General features: G+C 43.4%; 1 protein-coding gene across 1 annotated transcript in view; it reads right to left on the bottom strand.

Annotated features, from left to right (window-relative positions):
• RTN1 (reticulon 1) overlaps nucleotides 1–19,542 on the bottom strand; it is a 183,510-nt gene that overhangs the window by 83,653 nt on the left and 80,315 nt on the right. Inside the window, exon 2 of the mRNA XM_034768025.1 lies at nucleotides 102–869. Within this exon, the coding sequence (XP_034623916.1) occupies nucleotides 102–869 (768 nt within the window). The remainder of the gene's footprint in view (nucleotides 1–101; nucleotides 870–19,542) is intronic.

Consider the following 19,542-nt stretch of genomic DNA (forward strand, 5'->3'; position numbering starts at 1 on the left):
CGGCTGAAGTCAATGGGAGATTTGCCATTATCTTCAATGTGGTCAGGATCTCACCCAATCACTTTCTAGCATAGTAAGATACTGGGTGTCAGAGATCTTACCTGTGCCAGAAGATGGTGGTGTGAGAGAACCTGGGCTGTCATCTTCTGGCTCTGACACAGTCACTGTTGGAACCACTTCATGGCTTGGTTTCAGTCCTGTTTCTTGCTTATTTGGAGGTGACTCTTTGTTTGCAGGTTCCCCTACACTTTCTATCTCAGTGAGTGTAATCTTGACCGGTGCTGTAATCAATGAGGCACTGTGTTGATCACCAAATATTTCCTCTGCACAGGATGGAACAGTTGAGTCTTCAAAAAAGTTGTGTCCTTTGGCCACTTTTGTCTCCTCAAAAGCGGGTTTCTTAGATCCAGAAATATGCTCTAACTTGGCTGCTGTTTCAGGGCACTTATCGATAAAGCTTGTATTCTTGTCTTCTAAGCTTGTGTTGCATCTTTCTTGGTATTTTACCTCTTCTGATCTACTTATGTCCATGTATTTATAAGCTTCTACTTTCATGGGGTCTGCTAAGGTTTTATTGACATCAGTGGATTCTGCAGGAGTCATCTCTATTCCTGAATCTGAGCTAAACAAACCACGGGACTCAAATCCCATCACATCTTGAATGGAGTGCCCTATTGTGTTAAATCCTTCTGTGCTGTCTGAACAAGTAACATGGCTGTTTTCTTTTTGCAGTATTCCCGAGAAGTAGGTGGAATCTGGTGGAGATGTGTAATGGTCATCTGCTATCAGAGATGTGTAAAAGGACTGGTCTCCTCCTTTAGATGTTTTAGTGGAACTGTAATCGAAGAGGTGAAAGGCCTCTGCATCACCTAAAGAAAACACACAAAAAGAACACATGGTGAAATGTCAAAGTGACTTCTTTTAATTGCTCTTTCTGCAAAGCTTCCCCTTCTCCAGAGATTTTGAGGAAAATAATCTTTAATCCGATTAATTTATAGAAAAAATAAAGGTAAACCGAGCGCCTGGTCTCACACGCCTGTGTGAACGGAAACTCCGAGCACTGTGGGTGAAAGGCCCAGTTTGAATGTAATTGCAAAATAGTCAAATAGACACACAGACAGTCATCAGTGACAACTTGGAACCTTCAGCAGATACAGCACAAGCCCTGTCACTTGAGCTAAATGAGTAACATATGTAGATGTGACAGTTACTTCATGTGCAGAGACAATGTGGTTCAGTGAAATAAGTCAAAAGACTTGGGTTCTATTCCTGGCTGTGCTACTGACCTGCTTTGCATCCTGAGGTAAGTCATTTCGCCTCTGTCTCCTCGCCCATCATCTGTCTTGTCTACTTAGACTAAAAAGGCCACGCTTTCAAAGGTATTGACTTCCTGACTGACTTGGGTGCTTTTGAAAAGCACATCAGATGCCTATATGTACCTTTGGGCACCTAAATAGCTTTGCAAATCTGGCCCTAAGCTCACTGGGACAGAGCCTGGGGCAACACAGCACAATGGGGCAACTGATCTTTATTTAATAAATACTACTAATAATAATTTATAGTTGCTGGGGCCAGCCACTAGAAGAAGCAATGATCACATGTGCTAAACTGGAGTGTCAAATGAGCTGAGCCTGGAAATCAGCAACTCCTGCATTCCAGTTCCATTTCTGAGGCCAATTCTCTCTGTGGCCCTAGGTAAGTTGCTTAGACCCTTAACTTTCACAAGTGACCTCTAATTATAGGCCTCTCAATTCCTGGGTGCCCAGCTTTTAAATGAGGGGCTTTATTTCCAGAGGTGCTGAGCACCCATGACTACAACTGAAGCCAATGGAAGCTGTGGTTCCCGAGCATCTGACAAATCCGGTCCTAACGGCCAGATTTTCAAAAGAGAATGTTGGGTGCTTTCACTCAGAATTTGAGGTCACTTTGGAAACTTTTCTGCCTCCGTTTCCCCTTCTGTAAAAGAAAATGTTGGGTGCTCAAAATTAATAATGCTTAACCTATCTCAAGGGAGTGTGGTGTACATCACTTAGTTAACTTCTGTACGAGCTACAAAGTATGAGTGTTGATCATTGTTAATATCAACCTGAAGAGTTGGATGGATTAATTATTATTTAAGGATTTTTCACTCATTGTTAAGGGGAATGCAGTAGTATAGCATACGTATAGTATAATATGGAGTTTACTCATCTCTCATTTGGGGAATATGGCATTTATCCCCCTCTAATTTAAGGAATAAAGCAATTAATCACTCCTACTCTCCTGTGCTAAACCAATCCTGGCTGTATGACCATCACAACTGATGGGTGTGTTATCTACCAGCTCATTATACTCAGCCAAAAATGCATTTTAATGGCACATGCAGTTTTCATCCCGATGTCATTCTAGCCTAAACCCATTTCAAAATAAGGGCACTGCTTGGCCTGGAACACTAAAAAGGTTAGTTTACTCACTTCTTGTTTTACCACCACACCCCTGGGGAGATCTTTGCAATGCAATGATGGAACGATATGCCCATGCCTTCCCTAAAACATAATGCTGTCAAAACATAACCACTGCCATCACTGAGTGTTAGAAGAAAGCCGTTAAAACAGCAACAAAGTGCAGTAAATAACCCTCAATGGCTTTGTGTTGAGGAGAAATATAAATATTCATGAATATGCCTTCCTGTTTCATTTTATTTTCCAGGCACAGTTTGTGAACATATTTCCTGGAAAAAAATTGTGTACATTAAAGTCCCTAGCGCCCAATCATAGATTCATAGATTTTCCTAGAGTTTAAGGCCAAAAGGGACCATTAAATCGCCAAGTCTGACCTCCTGTATATCACAGACCATAGATTTTTACTCAGTTAGGCGTGAATGCAGCCCAATATCTTGTATCTATCACCTAACTTCCAGAAAGGCATCCAGTCTTGATCAGAAGACATTAAGCCTGCAATCCTTCTGCATATGTCCCACTGAGATCAGTGTGAGTCCTGCACCTGGAATGAATGCACTGCCAGATTTTAGTTAGCATGCAGAAATACTGTGAGAGGTGTGATGGTTCTTGAGGTAACCAGGACTGTGAGCCACCTAGTTATCCCCTCCCTCCAATAAGAGGGAGTCTTGCTTGTGCTTAACCGGGTTTCAGTTTCCTACCATCACCAGTTAGTCACTCACACACTCTTCTCTGGGCTATGCCAGTCCTCACTTTGTCTTGCAAGGTAACAATTATAGAATACCAGGGTTGGAAGGGACCTCAGGAGGTCATCTAGTCCAACCCCCTGCTCAAAGCAGGACCAATCCCCAGACAGATTTTTGCCCTAGATCTCTAAATGGCCCCCTCAAGGATTGAACTCACAACCCTGGGTTTAGCAGGTCAGTGCTCAAACCACTGAGCTATCCCTCCCCCTAATTAGGTGCACCCCAATCCCCCAGTTCCTTGAAGCATTCCCCTGTAGTGTTCAGCCCCTTATCCACTGAACACTCACAGAAATACCAGGTTGGCTGTCCCTGGAGAAACAGTATATGCAACAGTTTCAACTCAGGAGTGGCACCAGGCTTAATATCACAGCACTGAGATATAATTATAGTGAAAACAACCAGTTTATTATCAAAGATTCACGATTCAAATGACAGTAAGAATGTTGGAAACAAAGAGTTACATATAAAACAAAATCATATCATGCTTTCTAGAGACTAAATTTGACAGGTTAACCTTCTGTATAAAGAAGTTTTATCCCACCCTTCTGCAGCATTTAAACCGGAGTTGGTTGAGATCCCATTTTTATGCATGTAAACACACTGCCTGTTTACTTCCTAGATGCAGGATAAAGGTGTGTTTTCTTTGCCTTCTGTTTATATCGCCAAAGTTCCTTGTCTGAACTCAGAGTCAAGATAACCATCTGTGGCTCATTTTTCATGTGCTGCTTGCCTGTTGTTTTCATATCTCTCCAAATTCACCTGTAAATGGCTAGCCATTGTGTTAGCTTACAGTGGTTAATTTACATTTCTTGCCTGACAGAAAACCTATTGGTCAACCCTGCCTATTGGTCAGCACACATACCTAACTCCTTACCTAGCATCTGTACATCCATTTCACAGTGATATTAATGAGCAGTGTGGCCCTGGCTTTCATTTAGGACCTCACATGATATTTTTTGATGAATCAGAAAGTACACATCAGAATCAAGACATTCCTGTAACCATCTTGCCAATGGGCAGTGAGAGGTTATTGGGTCATAATAGGCATTGAATGGGACCTTCAATCATGCAATAAAAACCACTACACAGACAAGTTTCACAAACCAATGGGGAACATGCTAGCCAGATTCTGATCTCAGGGGTGATGGTGGCTTGTGAAACGAACATGTGGCTAGGAGTGAAGGACATCTGGATTCTATTCCGGACTCTCCTATTGACTTGCTATGTGACTCCGGACAAGTCACTGCCTCTCTCTGCTATAGATTCCTTCTTAGCTACATAGGGCTAATAATGTTTCCCTGACTTTGTAAAATATCATATAAAGGCAGATAATTATTTATTTTTATTACACTGGTGCAAATCCAGAATAACTTCATTGTCTTAAGTGGAGTGACTCCAGATTCATACCGGATTAGAATTAGCCTAAACCCTGCTACCATCAAGCAGACTCGAAAGTCCTTGGGTCCAAGTGAGCTCCATGTTGCACTGGACCCAAAGGGGGAAGAAAACCCAGCTTTATGTCATCTACATCCTCATCCTGAGGCAAGTCAGGGACTGATTTGTTCCCCAATTTCAGAGCTGCTCTAATTTGCACCCAGCAGCCAATGACTAAGGATCTTATCTGGGAATGGCTCACCGGATTACTGCAGTGTTCCAGCCAGACCCCTTTAGCTTTGCCCCTTCTACACCTCCCACGCTGAGGGCTCCATACTCCAGGAGGACCATTAGCTCACTGGCTAAGCCAGTTTTATGACCCCTTTTGTGCTGAAGGGCAGGGTTGAGGTGCTGTCCCCAATGCACCTGTGTTCAGGTGCCCATCCTGTTCTCCAGGAGATAACACCCACCAAAGACAGCCTCCTTGGAGCTGATTGGGGGTAAAAAAATTCCTGAAAAAAAATCATGTTTTCATTGAAAAAACAAAACATTTTTTTAGCAGAAAAATCACTGAAAATGGAACATTTTCAATTTTTGGCCAAAAATAGTCCGTTTTCTGCTGAAAAATTGGAGCTTGCCAGGAAAGCAGATGCTTGTCATGGAAATGTTCATTCAGTCAAAACCCCAGTTTTCCATAGTCCTCATTTTCAGTTTGTCTTTTCTGGGCTCCTCTATGCCCTCTCCCCCATGAGTGGTGCACTCCTCGGGCTGGTGCTGAAAGAATGCACAGGTACACCTGCCAGAGCTAGTCACTCAATCATTTCCTTCCCCTCCCTCCCGCTTTTCTGACCAAATCACTCTCAATATGGTTGGAGCCTAAAGCAGTGTTGGGCCTAGAAATTCTGAACACTTTGCCTGCTATTTAACAACAGCTGTATCTATCTTAGGTACTTATATGACCCCTAGTATCCAAATGCCTCACAATTTTTAATATATTTGTCCTCATGATAGCCCTGTGAATTAGGGAAATGCTATTATCCCTATTTTACATATGGAAACCTAATACACAGAAAGGGTAAGTGACTTGCCCAAGGATGTCTGTTAAAGAGCAGGGAATTCAACTTGCATCTCCCAAATCCTAGGACAGTGCCCTAACCAGGGCTGGCTCCAGCATTTCTGCCACCCCAAGCAAAAAAAAAAAAAAAAAAGCCGCGATCGATGGCAGCAGTTCAGCGGCAGGTCCTTCGCTCCTAGAGGGAGTGAGGGACCTGCTGCCCCTGAATTGCCGCAGGTGCCGCTCCTCTCCCTTGGCTGCCCCAAATACCTGCTTGTTAAGCTGGTGCCTGGAGCCGGCCCTGGCCCTAACCACTGGACCATCTGATTTGCCACTAGGCCACATACCGCCTGTTATGTTCACAGCATACACAGAGAAGGTAGAATAAAAAACATTTATATTCTCCCTGAAAGGTTACAACATAACCCCACTTTAGTTCTTAGAATCCAGAAATCTAACACACAGCAGCCAGTCATCAGTCACATGAGGATTCAAACACTTTCTCTTTTTGCAAACACAAAATTGTTTCTGTGAATGTTCATGGAATGCTGGGGGTGTGGATCCAGGCAAAGCAAATTCAAAACTAATGTTCACAAATGCTTGTTTGCAGTATTCAATCAGCTCAACCCACAGGATATATATGTCAGATGACCATGCCTTAAAAGTTCTTAGCATTTCTGGTCAATAGCTTAGTACAAGGGTAATCAAAATTGTTGGCTTAATAGGGACTTAGCAGCAAGTCACTGACACTTAGTGGTTATAGCACAGCAAAACAGATGATTGCTAATATTTTTGTTAGAGGCTGGTATCTGTTTAGCTTTTCAGTAGAAAAGTTAAAAATAAAACATGTATATGCTAATAAAACACGCTAATAAACATTATTTACAATTAAAAAAAGTAATAGTGTAGTTGATGGTATCAAACATAACTGTTGCTTTTTAATAAGATCCCTGTTGATCCTTGATCATTTTCCAATGCCAGATCAGAAACCAGACTTCTAACTGATGTTACGAGGGTGAAACAAGAGTTGTTTCTAGGTGTCAGTATTGCATTAGCATAGCGCACTGAGAAATCCCAACTCCCAGGACTGCTGCGGGGTTCATAAGATTGTGTAATGATGAAATCAACTAATTACAAGGGTTCAGTGCAGATCCTCATTTATATAGGAGACCATTTTAGAAACTTTAACTCCAATTGTAAAAGTGCCTCAAGAAAATATGAATACATAATTATTTGTCTGGCCATTAAAGATTGGGAAATCTATAACTGCTGGCTAGAAGTTGTATCTAGGCTCTAGCTAGGTGCAGATAGCTACCCTTTTATTGAAGAGTGGTGTATTCAGAGCCGAGTGATTAAGCAGACTCCCTCTAACTTTAAATTTATTCAGATTCAGTTCAATATCCGTGGGAAAGGGAGGGATGAAAAGCCCTGGTAATTGACACTGAATTTAATCTTGTTTCAAATGTTCCCCCAAAACTTTGCCTGCCAGTTCAGGTAAAGCAAAACTATTCACTGACAGAAAGGAGCAGTCATGATGTCCTGTAATACAAGCCTTGGAGAAATAATATCTGAGTGTTGATCCAGTACATGTTTGTGGAGATGGCTAATGGAGATTAAAATGTGTCTGTCTACTGTAATGGTTTACTCCCCAAACTGTAGGGAAATCAGCTGATTTTTAAATCTCTCCAGAAAACTCCAGTTTGCTGGAGAGGCACTTTTTCTTGCAAACAGGGAACTTTTATCTTTATCAGAAAGAAAGTTGTTCATTATCTAAAGGCTCATTGTTGGTATTCTCCCTATGAGAAATTCACCAGGTAAGTCCCACTTAACCTTTGTTTTGAGAACTGACTTAAATGAGACTTAAGTGGTACACAGGCCTTGACTTTCTGCACAGGGTGAATTTTGTTCCTGAAACAAAATACTGGTCCCATTGAAGTTAATAAAAGCCCCATTAATTTCACTACTGTTATGTAGCTAAGAGACTATGTGACTGATTAAATGGCCATGGAACTCAATGGGAGTTCTACATTTATGCTAAACTAACATTTATTAAATGTGTTTTCAGGGATTGAAAAGAATAAGATTTTGAAAATGGATATTTTGTGTCATCAGGGCTAAATTATCAACTGACCAAAATGATCTCCATTAAAGGCTAAATTCTGAAGCTATTAAACAATTGATGCTGAAAATAATTTAGAAATCATTGGTTCCATATAGAGTAACGTTCTGAATTTTAAAAAGGCAATTGATGTCCAATCTGGATCAATGAAAGATTAAGTGCTCCATGGTAATGGAACAGAACTAAAAGCTAGATGAGGATAATAGCTGAGAAAAATATCTAATTCAAATAAGTGATTATTATAGTTCCTGCAGAGTAGGGTATGTTAAATCTCACTCAGTGAATAGTTTAGAATCTTTTGCATGTGCCAAGAAAATTATTAGGCGCATGTATAGAAGAACAGGATCCATGTTAACAGGTCTTTATCAAGTTGTCAGAAAGGTAGGTTATTTAAATATAGACAGGCACTCAGATACCACTGTGATGGCCTCCAATATATGATCGCTGAATTAATTCATATGAATGTGAAAGTCTAGTTCTAATCTGAAAAATAATTGTAAAAATAGCAACACCAGGTTCAGTGTTGATTGTACCTCATTGATCTTTTTTTCAGATCAAATCTACTAAATTTTCAGAGGGGGAGGCATTGGCCTTGAGGCCCTCTTCACCATTACACCATATTTACAGATACTATCTGTTCAATGCAGGCCAGCCTTTTGCAGTGCAACAACAACTTTATTGAACTTACATCCTTTACAACAATGCTAGATATGCCTATCTGCCAGCAGATGGTGCTCTTTGTACTAACTTAGATAATTTTTTCATATCTTAGCTCATAGAGAGCCGAGAAGCGATCTACTACAGTATATGCAAACTCAGCGTTTTCATTTCTCTACAGAACTCTCATGAGCCTGCCTGTATGAAACATTTAACTTAGCCATGTACAGTATGGTCAAATATGGACAGAATCAACTGCAACTGGCTGGCAATCACTTTTTGATACGTTTATGTGATGGACATTATCAGATCTCCCAACAGTCCTGGGTTTTGTGAGACTATCTCCCTTTGACCTCCAAGCCCTCCCTGTCCCTGCTGACGGGTAGTTTGCCCTGGGCCCATTTGAGAGGGCCCCCAAAATTGAGGGACATTGTGACCTGGTGCCTGGAGTCACAGCACCACTCAGGTTTAGCTCATCTGCCCTTCTGTAGATGGAGGCAATGGGGAGGACAGGCCAAATTTAAGTGGCATTGCAACCCTGGGCACTAGGTTGATTGCCAATCAAATTTGGCTTGTCCGCCCCTCCGTCTCCATCTACAGAGAAGAGGACAGGGCAACCCTGAGTGGTGTTGTGTCCTGCTTTAGTCACTTAAAAAGGTGGGAGGTATGCATTATAAAAAATGAATGTATTGCAGCAGAGCCAAATTGCATTCACATCCTGGGCACGGGCAGATGGGAGGATGCTTTGTGCTGACTCAACCCAGCTGGCTAGACTTTGCTTTAGTTCCCTGAGACAGGAGAGAGACCATGTATCTGATGAGGACTGAAGCTGTGACAGTTATCCTTCTCAAGGAGTTCCCCCCAACCCCCACAGGATCCCAGAAGGAAAGGTGCAGTGTGGTGAGACAGTAGGGTGACCAGATGTCCTGATTTTATAAGGACAGTCCTGATTTTGGGGTCTTTTTCTTATATAGGCTCCTATTACCTCCCACCCCGTGTCCTGATTTTTCACATTTGCTGTCTGGTTATCCTAAGAGACAGGGAGGCTATGGATCACAGCCCAAGTGATGAAGGGGCTCCAGGGCAAAAGGATGGAGGAGGAAACAGCAGACCTGATTCTCTCTTCTCACTTACATTGGTTTTACATCTGGGTAACTCCACTGCCTTCAGTGGACGTCTCCTGATTTACACCCACACGATAGGGGGAGCAAGCCCTGAACTCTTACAATCTTGCATTAGACAACTGTGGTATCATTTGCATGTCATCTTTCCCATCTGAAGGTCCAAAGAAGACAGCCCAGAGCCCTGGCTGGGTGTTTTTTCCTCCCCTTGAGATGTCTACTGACTCCATTTCAAGCAGACTCTTGAGCAATTCAGAAAACCAACCTGGGTAAGTCATGGCACTGGCTAAACTTCTAAACGCAAGAGCATTTTCTCTGGGAGGGCTGTGTAGAGAACAGGGACACTCAGGAACACAACGAAGGGCTAAATCCTAAGCAGTGCTGAGCTCCCAACTCCCATTGTCTTCAATACGAGTTGTGAGAGCTCAGGATGTTTCCCTGATTAAGTAGTGTACCACAGCCACCATTCCTATGCTAGATTGTTAAAAGGAGAGGCGAGTAGGTCTCAGTTTGGGGCCCAATCATTGGAGGTGTTGAGCACCTTGAACTCCCACTAACATAAACAGGTGTCAAGGGTGCTTAGCTCCTGCCAGGGGGTACTGAGGGGGTCCCAGGATCAGAGCAAAGTTACCAGCCAGGCTTGCAAAGTGAGTGTATAATAAATGATTCAGCATTTTTCCCCGCATGGAGAGGGACCGCATGCACAGCCTGCAGGCTTTCCACTTCAGCAAACAGGCTGAAATAAAACTTGTCCTAGCAGTAAAGTGCTGGTATAAGTGTCTTTGACAGCTCTCACCAGTGGATTAGAAAACATGAAAATAAACAGCACCGAAAAGAGTCCCCCTCCCCTCACCATCAGCAAAAAATCTTCCAGCATTCTAAGCGTGAGTTTTAAAAAGAGGTGATGCCATCCTCTAAATAGGAACCAATAGTGTCCTCGGGGCTAAATCGCCATGGTAATTATCTGACTGAGGATGACACGCATATCACTTTGCCGTTTCAACAGAAAGCCAAGCATCCTCAGAAATGAAAAGACAGGTACAGGCAGTATAAGGTATGTGTTATAACAATAATATTATCAGTAGTAACTTGACTTGTAAGGTATGGTTCAAAGATCCATACTAAAAATCTTCCTAAAAAGCTATCCAATGCACTTCTCTAGGGCTGAGTAAGTTCCGGTTAAGAGAGAATGTATTCTTATTTCATTTTACTCACACAGTACCACTACAGTGATCAAACTTAGGTCAAAGAATAACATTTTCAGAAGCATCTATGTTACATAGGTGCCTAAGGGCTTGTCTATATGGGGACACTCAGGAAAATTAATCTGAATCGACTAAAGGTGTGATTGAAAATGGATTAGTTCAACTGCATCAAATCCCTATGTGTGGACACTCTCATTGAGAATTAGGGTGCCCCTGATTCAGCTTATTTCAATTCACTGAATTAATGCCACTTCAATTCTGAGTGAGAATGTGCACACAGGGGTTTAATGCAGAAATCCACTTTTAATTTACATCTTCAGTTAATTTGGATTAACTTTCATGCGTGTCCCTGTGTAGACAAACTCTAAGCCCTATTTTCAAAATGATGTAGGCACTTAGGAGCCTTAAGTCTCATGGGCTTTCAAGGCTCCTAAGAGAATGCTTGGTGGCGGAGGTGGAAAGAGAATTTGGATAAGGTTCAAATAAGCATCCAGAGAGATCTGAGCTGAAACTCTGAACTTTTGAAGGCCAGCCATGACTGATGGAACCCTGCACAAAACGAAGTCCATTTCTTGTCAAACACTCAAAGGAACGGGTACCCTTCTGCTCTGGGCTTCGTTTAAACTCCCTGAGGTCTAAGCGGCTTCAGCAACATAAATGCTTTGAAGAGACAGAGGATACATCTACACAGCAAAACAAAACAAAAAAACCCACCCAAACCCCATGGCAGTGAGTCCAAGAGCCTGGGAGAACTGACTCAGGCTTGTGGGGCTCACAGTGTGGGGCTCAAAATAGCAGTGTAGACATTCAGCCTCAGGCTGGAGCCCATGCTCGGAGACTCTCCCCACTCACCGGGTTTCAGAGCTTGGGCTCCAGCCCAATGGAATCACTGAACGCTCAAGAGAAAACTTAATTTTCTAACACTGCATAACACCTACAGCGAAATGTTAGGTACAATACATCACAGACAAGAACTTGGGGCTGGGGCAAATTAGGAGTGACTCCATTGAAGCTAGTGGAGTTACAGCTGTGGGAAGCTGTCATGAGAGAGACATCTCAGACTCCTAGAGCAAACAGAGTCTGAAGATTTGAAATCATCAGCTTCAAATCAGGATCAAATCTAATGCCCAAGGGAAAGCAGCCAAAACTAGGTCAGAAAGGACATGGCTACGTGAGCTTAGGCTCACAATCTAGAACAATTGTCTAAGTATTTTTTCCCTATAGTGTCCAACCATTGCTCCAGCAATGCAGCACCACTAATGAGAGCAACAAGTAAGTGGAGAACTAGAATAGATCTGCCACTTGTGGCTGCTGTTATTTTGTTTAGGATAGTGCTACTTACTGGTAAGACTGGTGAGAAATGTTAAAAGAAAACAGGCAGTATAGATCCAGCCTACGTAGGACCAAGGGGAAGATGTATTGGGGCAGAGTGAAGGAGACAAGGCACCACGAGCAATTAGCATCAAGAAACAAACACTAAAAGCAGAAACAGTCTGATGCAGACAACCAGTCACCTAGCCACTCACCGGGCCAGGGATCTAAAACGCTTGCATTATTTGTTCCTGTGTTAAGTGATTTCTCTCTATTTTTAGAAGCGGGAGGAGGGTGGTCAGAGGACACATCTAACATGTCAACTGAACATTTTTTGACAGTACATTAAAGGAAGAGTTTAATCTCCAAGGCACTGGCAGAATATGAGTTAGATTTACAGCTGGTGTAACTGGTGTAGCTCCACTGGCTTCATTTTACATCTACTGAGGATTTGGCTCTATATGTTTTGACATAGATGCTACAAAAACGTCTACTATACATTTAAAGTTAGATATATGAAAATCAGTTCCTCCTTTACTTAGCAGCCAAGATTGGAATGTTGGGTTCTGTTCCTGCAAGAGATGAAGCTCCAAGCAGGCATAGGAAAACCTTTGTAGCCATTGCACATTTCTAATGAACATACCAACCCATGTGCTATTTCAGGAACAAAATGATACAGCCGTGAGACACTCCACATCTTTTGTGTTATAAGAGCTTTTCAGAATGAAGAAAAATAAGAGAGTAGAACCACGAATCTCCAAAATTCTGAGGGGACACCAGAAATATATAGATAATTAATGTGCCAGCCTGACAAGCTTTGGAATCTGTGTTCCGGGCCAGTGGGCAATAAAGATTTCAAAGGCACCTGGGCCGAGTGACTGCCCCACTTATTGAAAGGTTTCTAGGCTTTCTAAAGACCTTAGATAATCAGGGTTTCATTGTGCTGTTTGCCTTCATTCTGAACTATTGTTTCTTAAAATGGCGTGATGTGGGGGCTAGATTGTCCTTTAGCCTAGTGTCTGTGTGATGGTCAATGTGACACCCTGGCACCCCCTTATTCACCACTGTCCTATAATTAGGATATGTTTTGCACAAAGCATGCCTTGTGAGGTATCGTTCTAAAAGTCTTGATCTGCTAAACATTAATATCTCATTGGATTGTATGTGCTATCATTCTATGTGAAGTTATGAAGTATGTGGTACTAAAACACGCTGTGAGGTTGAAAACACCCACAAGCAGCCTTTCAGGTACAATAGTAAAAAGGCCAAACAATGTTAATGGCTTATTGAAGAAATGCACACAAGCACAAGGATTACCCCAGGAAGTGTGTACAATAGAAACCTTTCAGAGCTAGCACTACACAATGGGAAGTGTTTGACCCAGGTTACAGCAAAATTGCTTTTCAGCAAGTGGGAAGAAGATATAAAAGGGGAAAATGACATCATGATGGTACCGCACTCTCACAACAACAACACACGTGGAAACACCTGAGGAATAAAGACTGAACTGGGGGAAGTGATGGTCCCAGGCTAAAGGGATTTCTAGCCTGTTTATGAAAACCTGGGAAACCCAAGCTGCAAAGCAAAGGCAGCTTGTGTCTTAAGAATCTGCCAGCCTGTTTATCTCTCAGGATGAGAATTTGCTAATTCATATCCTACCTATCTAGTATGTTAAGATCAGTTTGTGGTTTTGTTTATTTACTAGGTAATCTGCTTTGATCTGTTTCCTATCATTTATAATCACTTAAAATCTATCTTTTGTAATTAATAAACGTATGTTATGTTTTAATCCAAACCAGTGTGTATTTGTCTAAGGTGTCTGGGGAAAATCTAAGCTTGGTTACTACAAGTGTGCATGGTCCTCTTCACATTGGGGGAGAGGTGGACCAGGTAATAAACCCATATACTGGCCAGATTTGACCAGGGCAGGATGGTACTGTTCTGGGGTCCTAGACTGGAAGGCTGGTGGTTAGAAAGCCTGCATGTAACTGCAGCTGGGTGTGTCCCTACCTGTGTGAATGCTGGTGAAAGTGCAGGCTGGAGGGCTTTGCAGCTTGTCACAGCAGCACAGTGTGAGAGGGAGCCCAGGCTGGTGGGTCAGAGGGCTCAGTGGTACCCCAGCTCTAGGTGGCACTCTGGGGGGAACCTGTCACAGTCGCCACCTTGACTGACACACTGGGGACTGAACCAGGGACCTAGACAGATAAAATCATGAGCTGCTACAGCTTGAGTTAAAAGATCATACTCCCTCACTGGGGCTGTAGCAGACTCTGTGGATTAGGCACAGAGGATGGGACAGGGGAAGACACCTGAAACACATACTCAGCAGTGGGTTACACCAGTGCAAGAGGCATAAAGATCATCACACACACATCCCCTCATCCCTCTGACTGCCCAGTCCCTGGGTCTAGCAATGCAGAAGCAAGGAAGTGCTGCATACTCGCTACTCATGGTTTGGAAAAGATGGACATGGATTGGACAGAGCCTTGTCTCAGCCCCACCCCCTCCTCAACAGACTGGCCTGCACAGCTGTGCTACTGCAGATATCATCTTTTGCTTCCAGTATAGGAAAGCAGCAAATTACTATGCCCCGTCACAAGGGGGAAGCCAGGTGGAAACTGTGTCTTCCCTGTGTTGCGCTTGGGGAGGCGCAGCGATGTACTGCCTCAAACAGGGTTTGTGGCAAAGTCACAATCTCTCCCCCAGGGGTCTTACACAGTGTAACTGGTATTTAGTAAAGCTTTCCTGTTCGCTTTGGGAGTAAGCCTAACTTCAGGTCTATAATTTGTTGGAATGTATATTATTAAAACAGGTGGGAGTGAACAGCTTGATCTAACACTGTGCACAATCCGAGATTGGTTGTTCGGATGTGCCACCCTCTGCGCAGCCCTTTGTTTGGCTTTGCAAATGAAAAACAAATAGAAGCGCCCAGATCACAATCCCTATTGTCACTTTAATAAATTCCCTCTATGCACAGGGAAAGCAGGTAGCTATACAAACCATCACACAAGGTAAAACTGATTAATATCCCCACTAACCAGCATGCATTCATTTTCTTTCTCTATCTGATGCGTGGGCTAATAGCTCCTGTGCAGTGAAAACAGAACAGCAGCCCACCATGGGCCACATTCATAGAATATCAGGGTTGGAAGGGAGCTCAGGAGATCATCTAGTCCAACCTGCTGCTCAAAGCAGGACAAATCGCCAGACAGATTTTTGCCCCAGCTCCCTACATGGCCCCCTCAAAGATTGAACTCACAACCCTGGGTTTAGCAGGCCAATGCTTAAACTGCTGAGCTATCTCTCCCCCCATATTAGGCTCAGTGACTGCGAACTGACATTTGAGCAGAAGGCAACAGCATTTTTTTGCCTCTGAAAACAAACTAGATGCTAGGAGGCCACCAGGCTAAGGAAGAACAGTACACAGAGGGATTCAAAACATGCATAATTGATATCAACGCTGCACCAGTTCAGCCCATTGCATGCTGCAAGGAGCCAGTTAAAATCTGCAGTCGTTGGCAGTAATATCTGACCTAGATACTAACTTCAGTTCAACATGGGAATTCTATTCTTAGACTACTCAGCGTAGCAAGCCGTTCTTGCAGGGTGACCGTGGAATGTGATTTCCTGAAACTGTCGGCTTTGTGCTGTCACTACATATGTGTGCCGTGTAATTATGTTCACAAAACACAGGAGCTGACCTGAGCAAGGGGTGACAGAGCGGAGAACGAACCCTGCCTCAGAGAGTCAGAGTCCCTCCCCTGCTCTCTCCTTCCACTGGGGAGGGAGTTAGGATTTTTAAAGGCACCGAAAGATGCAGACAGGCTATGGTCGGCATCTCAATCTGAGCAGGGGAACGCAGGGGCTTACTCCCCACTACAGTCCTGTACTGCCAAGTAAGGACTGTGACAATCTAGCCCCAAATAACGAAGTGTCATGGATACTGTGACATTTTTAGGCCTGATCTGATTTTAGTGCTGATTGCTTCCAACAAGCTGCTGATCTCCTTCCTCTCATACTGATCTCTAGGGCCACTGAGAGAACCCAGCACATTTCAGGGAGTATCTAGCACTTTGCAGCATGTGTCCCTTTATCCCTTGGCCCACGCAGGGAGTAACGGGGACTCCCATTTGGGCCCTACCAGCTCACCTGTTACAGCACGGCTCTTTCTTTCTCATGTTGAGAGTTGCTACGTGTCCCAAATTTCGCATGACCTTGCTGGTTGTAAGGGGCGTTCCCATGGCATGAGAGCCTTGCTGGCAGGATAACTGTCCCAAAAGATCATTCGAATGACAGTTGTCAGTGCATCTAGAGGAGTTTGTTTTTCAGGACAAAAGGAAATAGGTGTATAACAGGGTGTCACCCACCTCTCGCGAGCGCCCCCTGGCTGAGTGCATGTGCCTGCAATCTCCCAGTTTGTAGTGACCCCTGTCAGTGGTTTCTCAGGTGGGTTTTCAGTGACTCAGCCCTCTGGCCGAGTCACACACACTGTCTGTATGTGAAACAGAACAGACCCCTTCTGGGGTATACAGTCCACCAGGGGCCTATCCCAGTACCCCTCTGTTGGTATCTCTGTAGCCCTCTGTGGGCTCAGTCTTTTACTAGTCCCAGCCCTGGTATGGGGCCATACCCCCAGAACTTCCTTCCTGGAGACATTGTCTTCCTGCAGCCCTCCCTGGCTCAGTTCTTACTCAGTTTCAGCAGCCAGCCAGCCAGGAGCTCCCTCTTGCTCCCCAGCTCATCTGTCCATGGTCCTGCTGCTCCTTCAGCCAACCAGGAACACAGTCCTCACTCCAACATCTCCAGGCAGCAACTGACTGACTCTGGCCCTGACGCTCCTTTTATGTGAATCTGCTGAGCCCTGATTGGCTGCTCCCTGCAGCCTCCCTCATTGGCTGCTTCCCCGCAACCACTCTAAACCATGTGGAGGACTTGTCTTCCGCTCCTCTCTGGGATGGGGTGTGGCAGGACCCTGAGGCCTCTAACCAGGGGCCTCTGGGCCTAGTCTACTCCGTCACAAGGTGGCAATCCTAACAGAATCCTTACAGGAAAATATTGTTCTTTAATAGAACTTCAGGCTCCCAAGACCTCCATCTACCACTGCTACATTTATCAGTGGAGCTAAGAATCCCCACCCCTGTTTTTCTCTAAGTTGTTTATGGAACATATGCTTTAACAGAGCTGCAAATTCTGAGCTTGACATTACGAAGACATCAACTGCTCACCATCTAACTAATCTATTCCATCTGTTGTACTTGCAAGGCACCCATTACCATGGTAGCTGTGATAACATTTTGAGTTCACCCTCCTGAGGAAAAGGAATCAGGAAGACCTTTTTAAGCATGTTCAGCATTGGCCTAATCTTGCTCCTGCTGAAGTCACAGCGAGGTCAACATGAGTGCTTTGGAAAAGCCCACCCACACTGTCCACAGCAAATCCTTAGGGAGATCAGTTAATGAGGCTGTAGTCACCCGGCTAGTCAAAACATTTGTTAAAACCTTTTTTTTTTTTTTTGACAAAAAGTTGGGTTTCCAACTAAAGTGTTCATGGCAAGTGTTTGCTTCCCTCAGCGTTTTTCATTTCAGTTTTTCACTGGAAAATCAAAATCCCCCAAACTGACCCTTTTTTGTTTTCTGCCAGTTTTCAGCCAAATTTTTTTTATTTTTTGACAAAAAGTCAAAAGTTCCTGCAAAAAAAAAAAAAATCCAAACATCATACCAGCTCTAAAAATAAGTTATCTTTTGCCTGCATTGTCTAGCATTTGCCAAATGGTCTGAATAGGAGGAGAAAGCCAAACCACTTTCTCTTCAGTCCTTTCAGTCTCCTCAGGAGTCATTGTGTCAACTCACAGGCTGTACCTGTACGGTGCCAGGAGACACTTGGGATTTGATTACTGGAAAAGCAGTGCCAAATAAAACTGGCCAGCGGGTGAGGAGGAATGCCTTAGAATTCCAGTTTTTGTGGGACTTGTTTTACAGTTTAAAAACTCCCTTTCTTCCTCCCTCTTTTCAGCTGTAGTAATGGAGCTCTCAGAGCTGCACAACCCTGCTACAGTATGGTGCCCAAAGGGACATGTTGACTCCTTGCTGCAAGTGGCACAAAATAAGTCAGACTGCAGCATTGCCAGACAGAATATATGGTCTTGTTTTCATTGTCTTGCCTTTTTTTCAGTGAGGTCGTTCGTCTGATTGTGTTTGGAACGGCTGCATTGACCAGTGGCGGCCTACATCTAAAGGCAAAGACTACAGCAGTGTTTCTCAATCAGTTTGATACCAGTGACTGGCTTGTTGCCTTCCTAAACTGTATCAGGGAGATCTCAGGGACTGGCGCCGGTCCATGGCCAGTCGTTAAGAAACACTGGTCTAGAGCACCTACCGAATGGAAGAGGATAAGAAAAGGCGAGAAAAAGTCAGTTGAAGATGTGAAATCCTAAAATAGTGGTCGACTGACTCTGACTGGATGATTCACAGCAAAAGGACCCATCAGTCTACACAGTTGACAACCAAGTCATGGAACACACAATTGTGCCACATGAATTGTATTCAGTCATAAAAAGCTTCAAAAACAGACTCCAACGAGAAACTGCTGAGCTTGAATTGATATGCAAATTAGATACAATCAATTTAGGCTTAAATAGAGACTGGGAATAGCTGAGCCATTATAAACATTGAATCTATCTCCCCATGTAAGTACTCTCACACTTCTTATCAAACTGTCTGTACTGGGCTATCTTGATTATCACTTCAAAAGTTTTTTTCCCTCTTACTTAATTGGCCTCTCAGAGTTGGTAAGACAACTCCCACCTTTTCATTCTCTCTGTATGTGTATATATATCTCCTCAATATATGTTCCATTCTATGCATCCGAAGAAGTGGGCTGTAGCCCACGAAAGCTTATGCTCAAATAAATTTGTTAGTCTCTAAGGTGCCACAAGTACTCCTGTTCTTTTTGCGGATACAAACTAACACGGCTGCTACTCTGAAACCTGTATTTCTATTGTTCTTACTCTGCTAGCTTTTGCTGTGAAAGTTCCTCCATGTCATCTGTTAACACCGTCCACGTTTCCACTGTTAACATCATCCTCACTATGACAATCCAAACATTATGGAATCCAGGAGGAGATTAGCACACTGGCATATGCTGCAAGATGGCAGATGGCTACAAGCTAGTCATAGTGGGATGTCTGAGCCACTCACTTTCATTTTCGCCTGAAAAGTTGTGATGTAAAGAATAAAGAGAATATGTACGGCGTGCCTGATCCCAAATGAAAAACAATGACTAATGGGGGCATTTGATATGGGTTTATGACAAACATGTATCTATAAATATCATTATGAGAAAAGACCTTTTATCATCACCAGATGCAGCAAAGAGCACATAACTTCTCATTGTAAATTTTACTGCTCTGTAGACAGTCTTAAAGCATCTACACCTTGATGCATAAATGATAAATGCAGATGACCGGAAAAGGTCAATATCTTTAAGAAAGCTAGGAGGAAGGATCTGGTGAACTATGG

Source organism: Trachemys scripta, chromosome 4 (genome assembly GCF_013100865.1).
Source record: "Trachemys scripta elegans isolate TJP31775 chromosome 4, CAS_Tse_1.0, whole genome shotgun sequence".
Classification (NCBI taxonomy): domain Eukaryota; kingdom Metazoa; phylum Chordata; order Testudines; family Emydidae; genus Trachemys; species Trachemys scripta.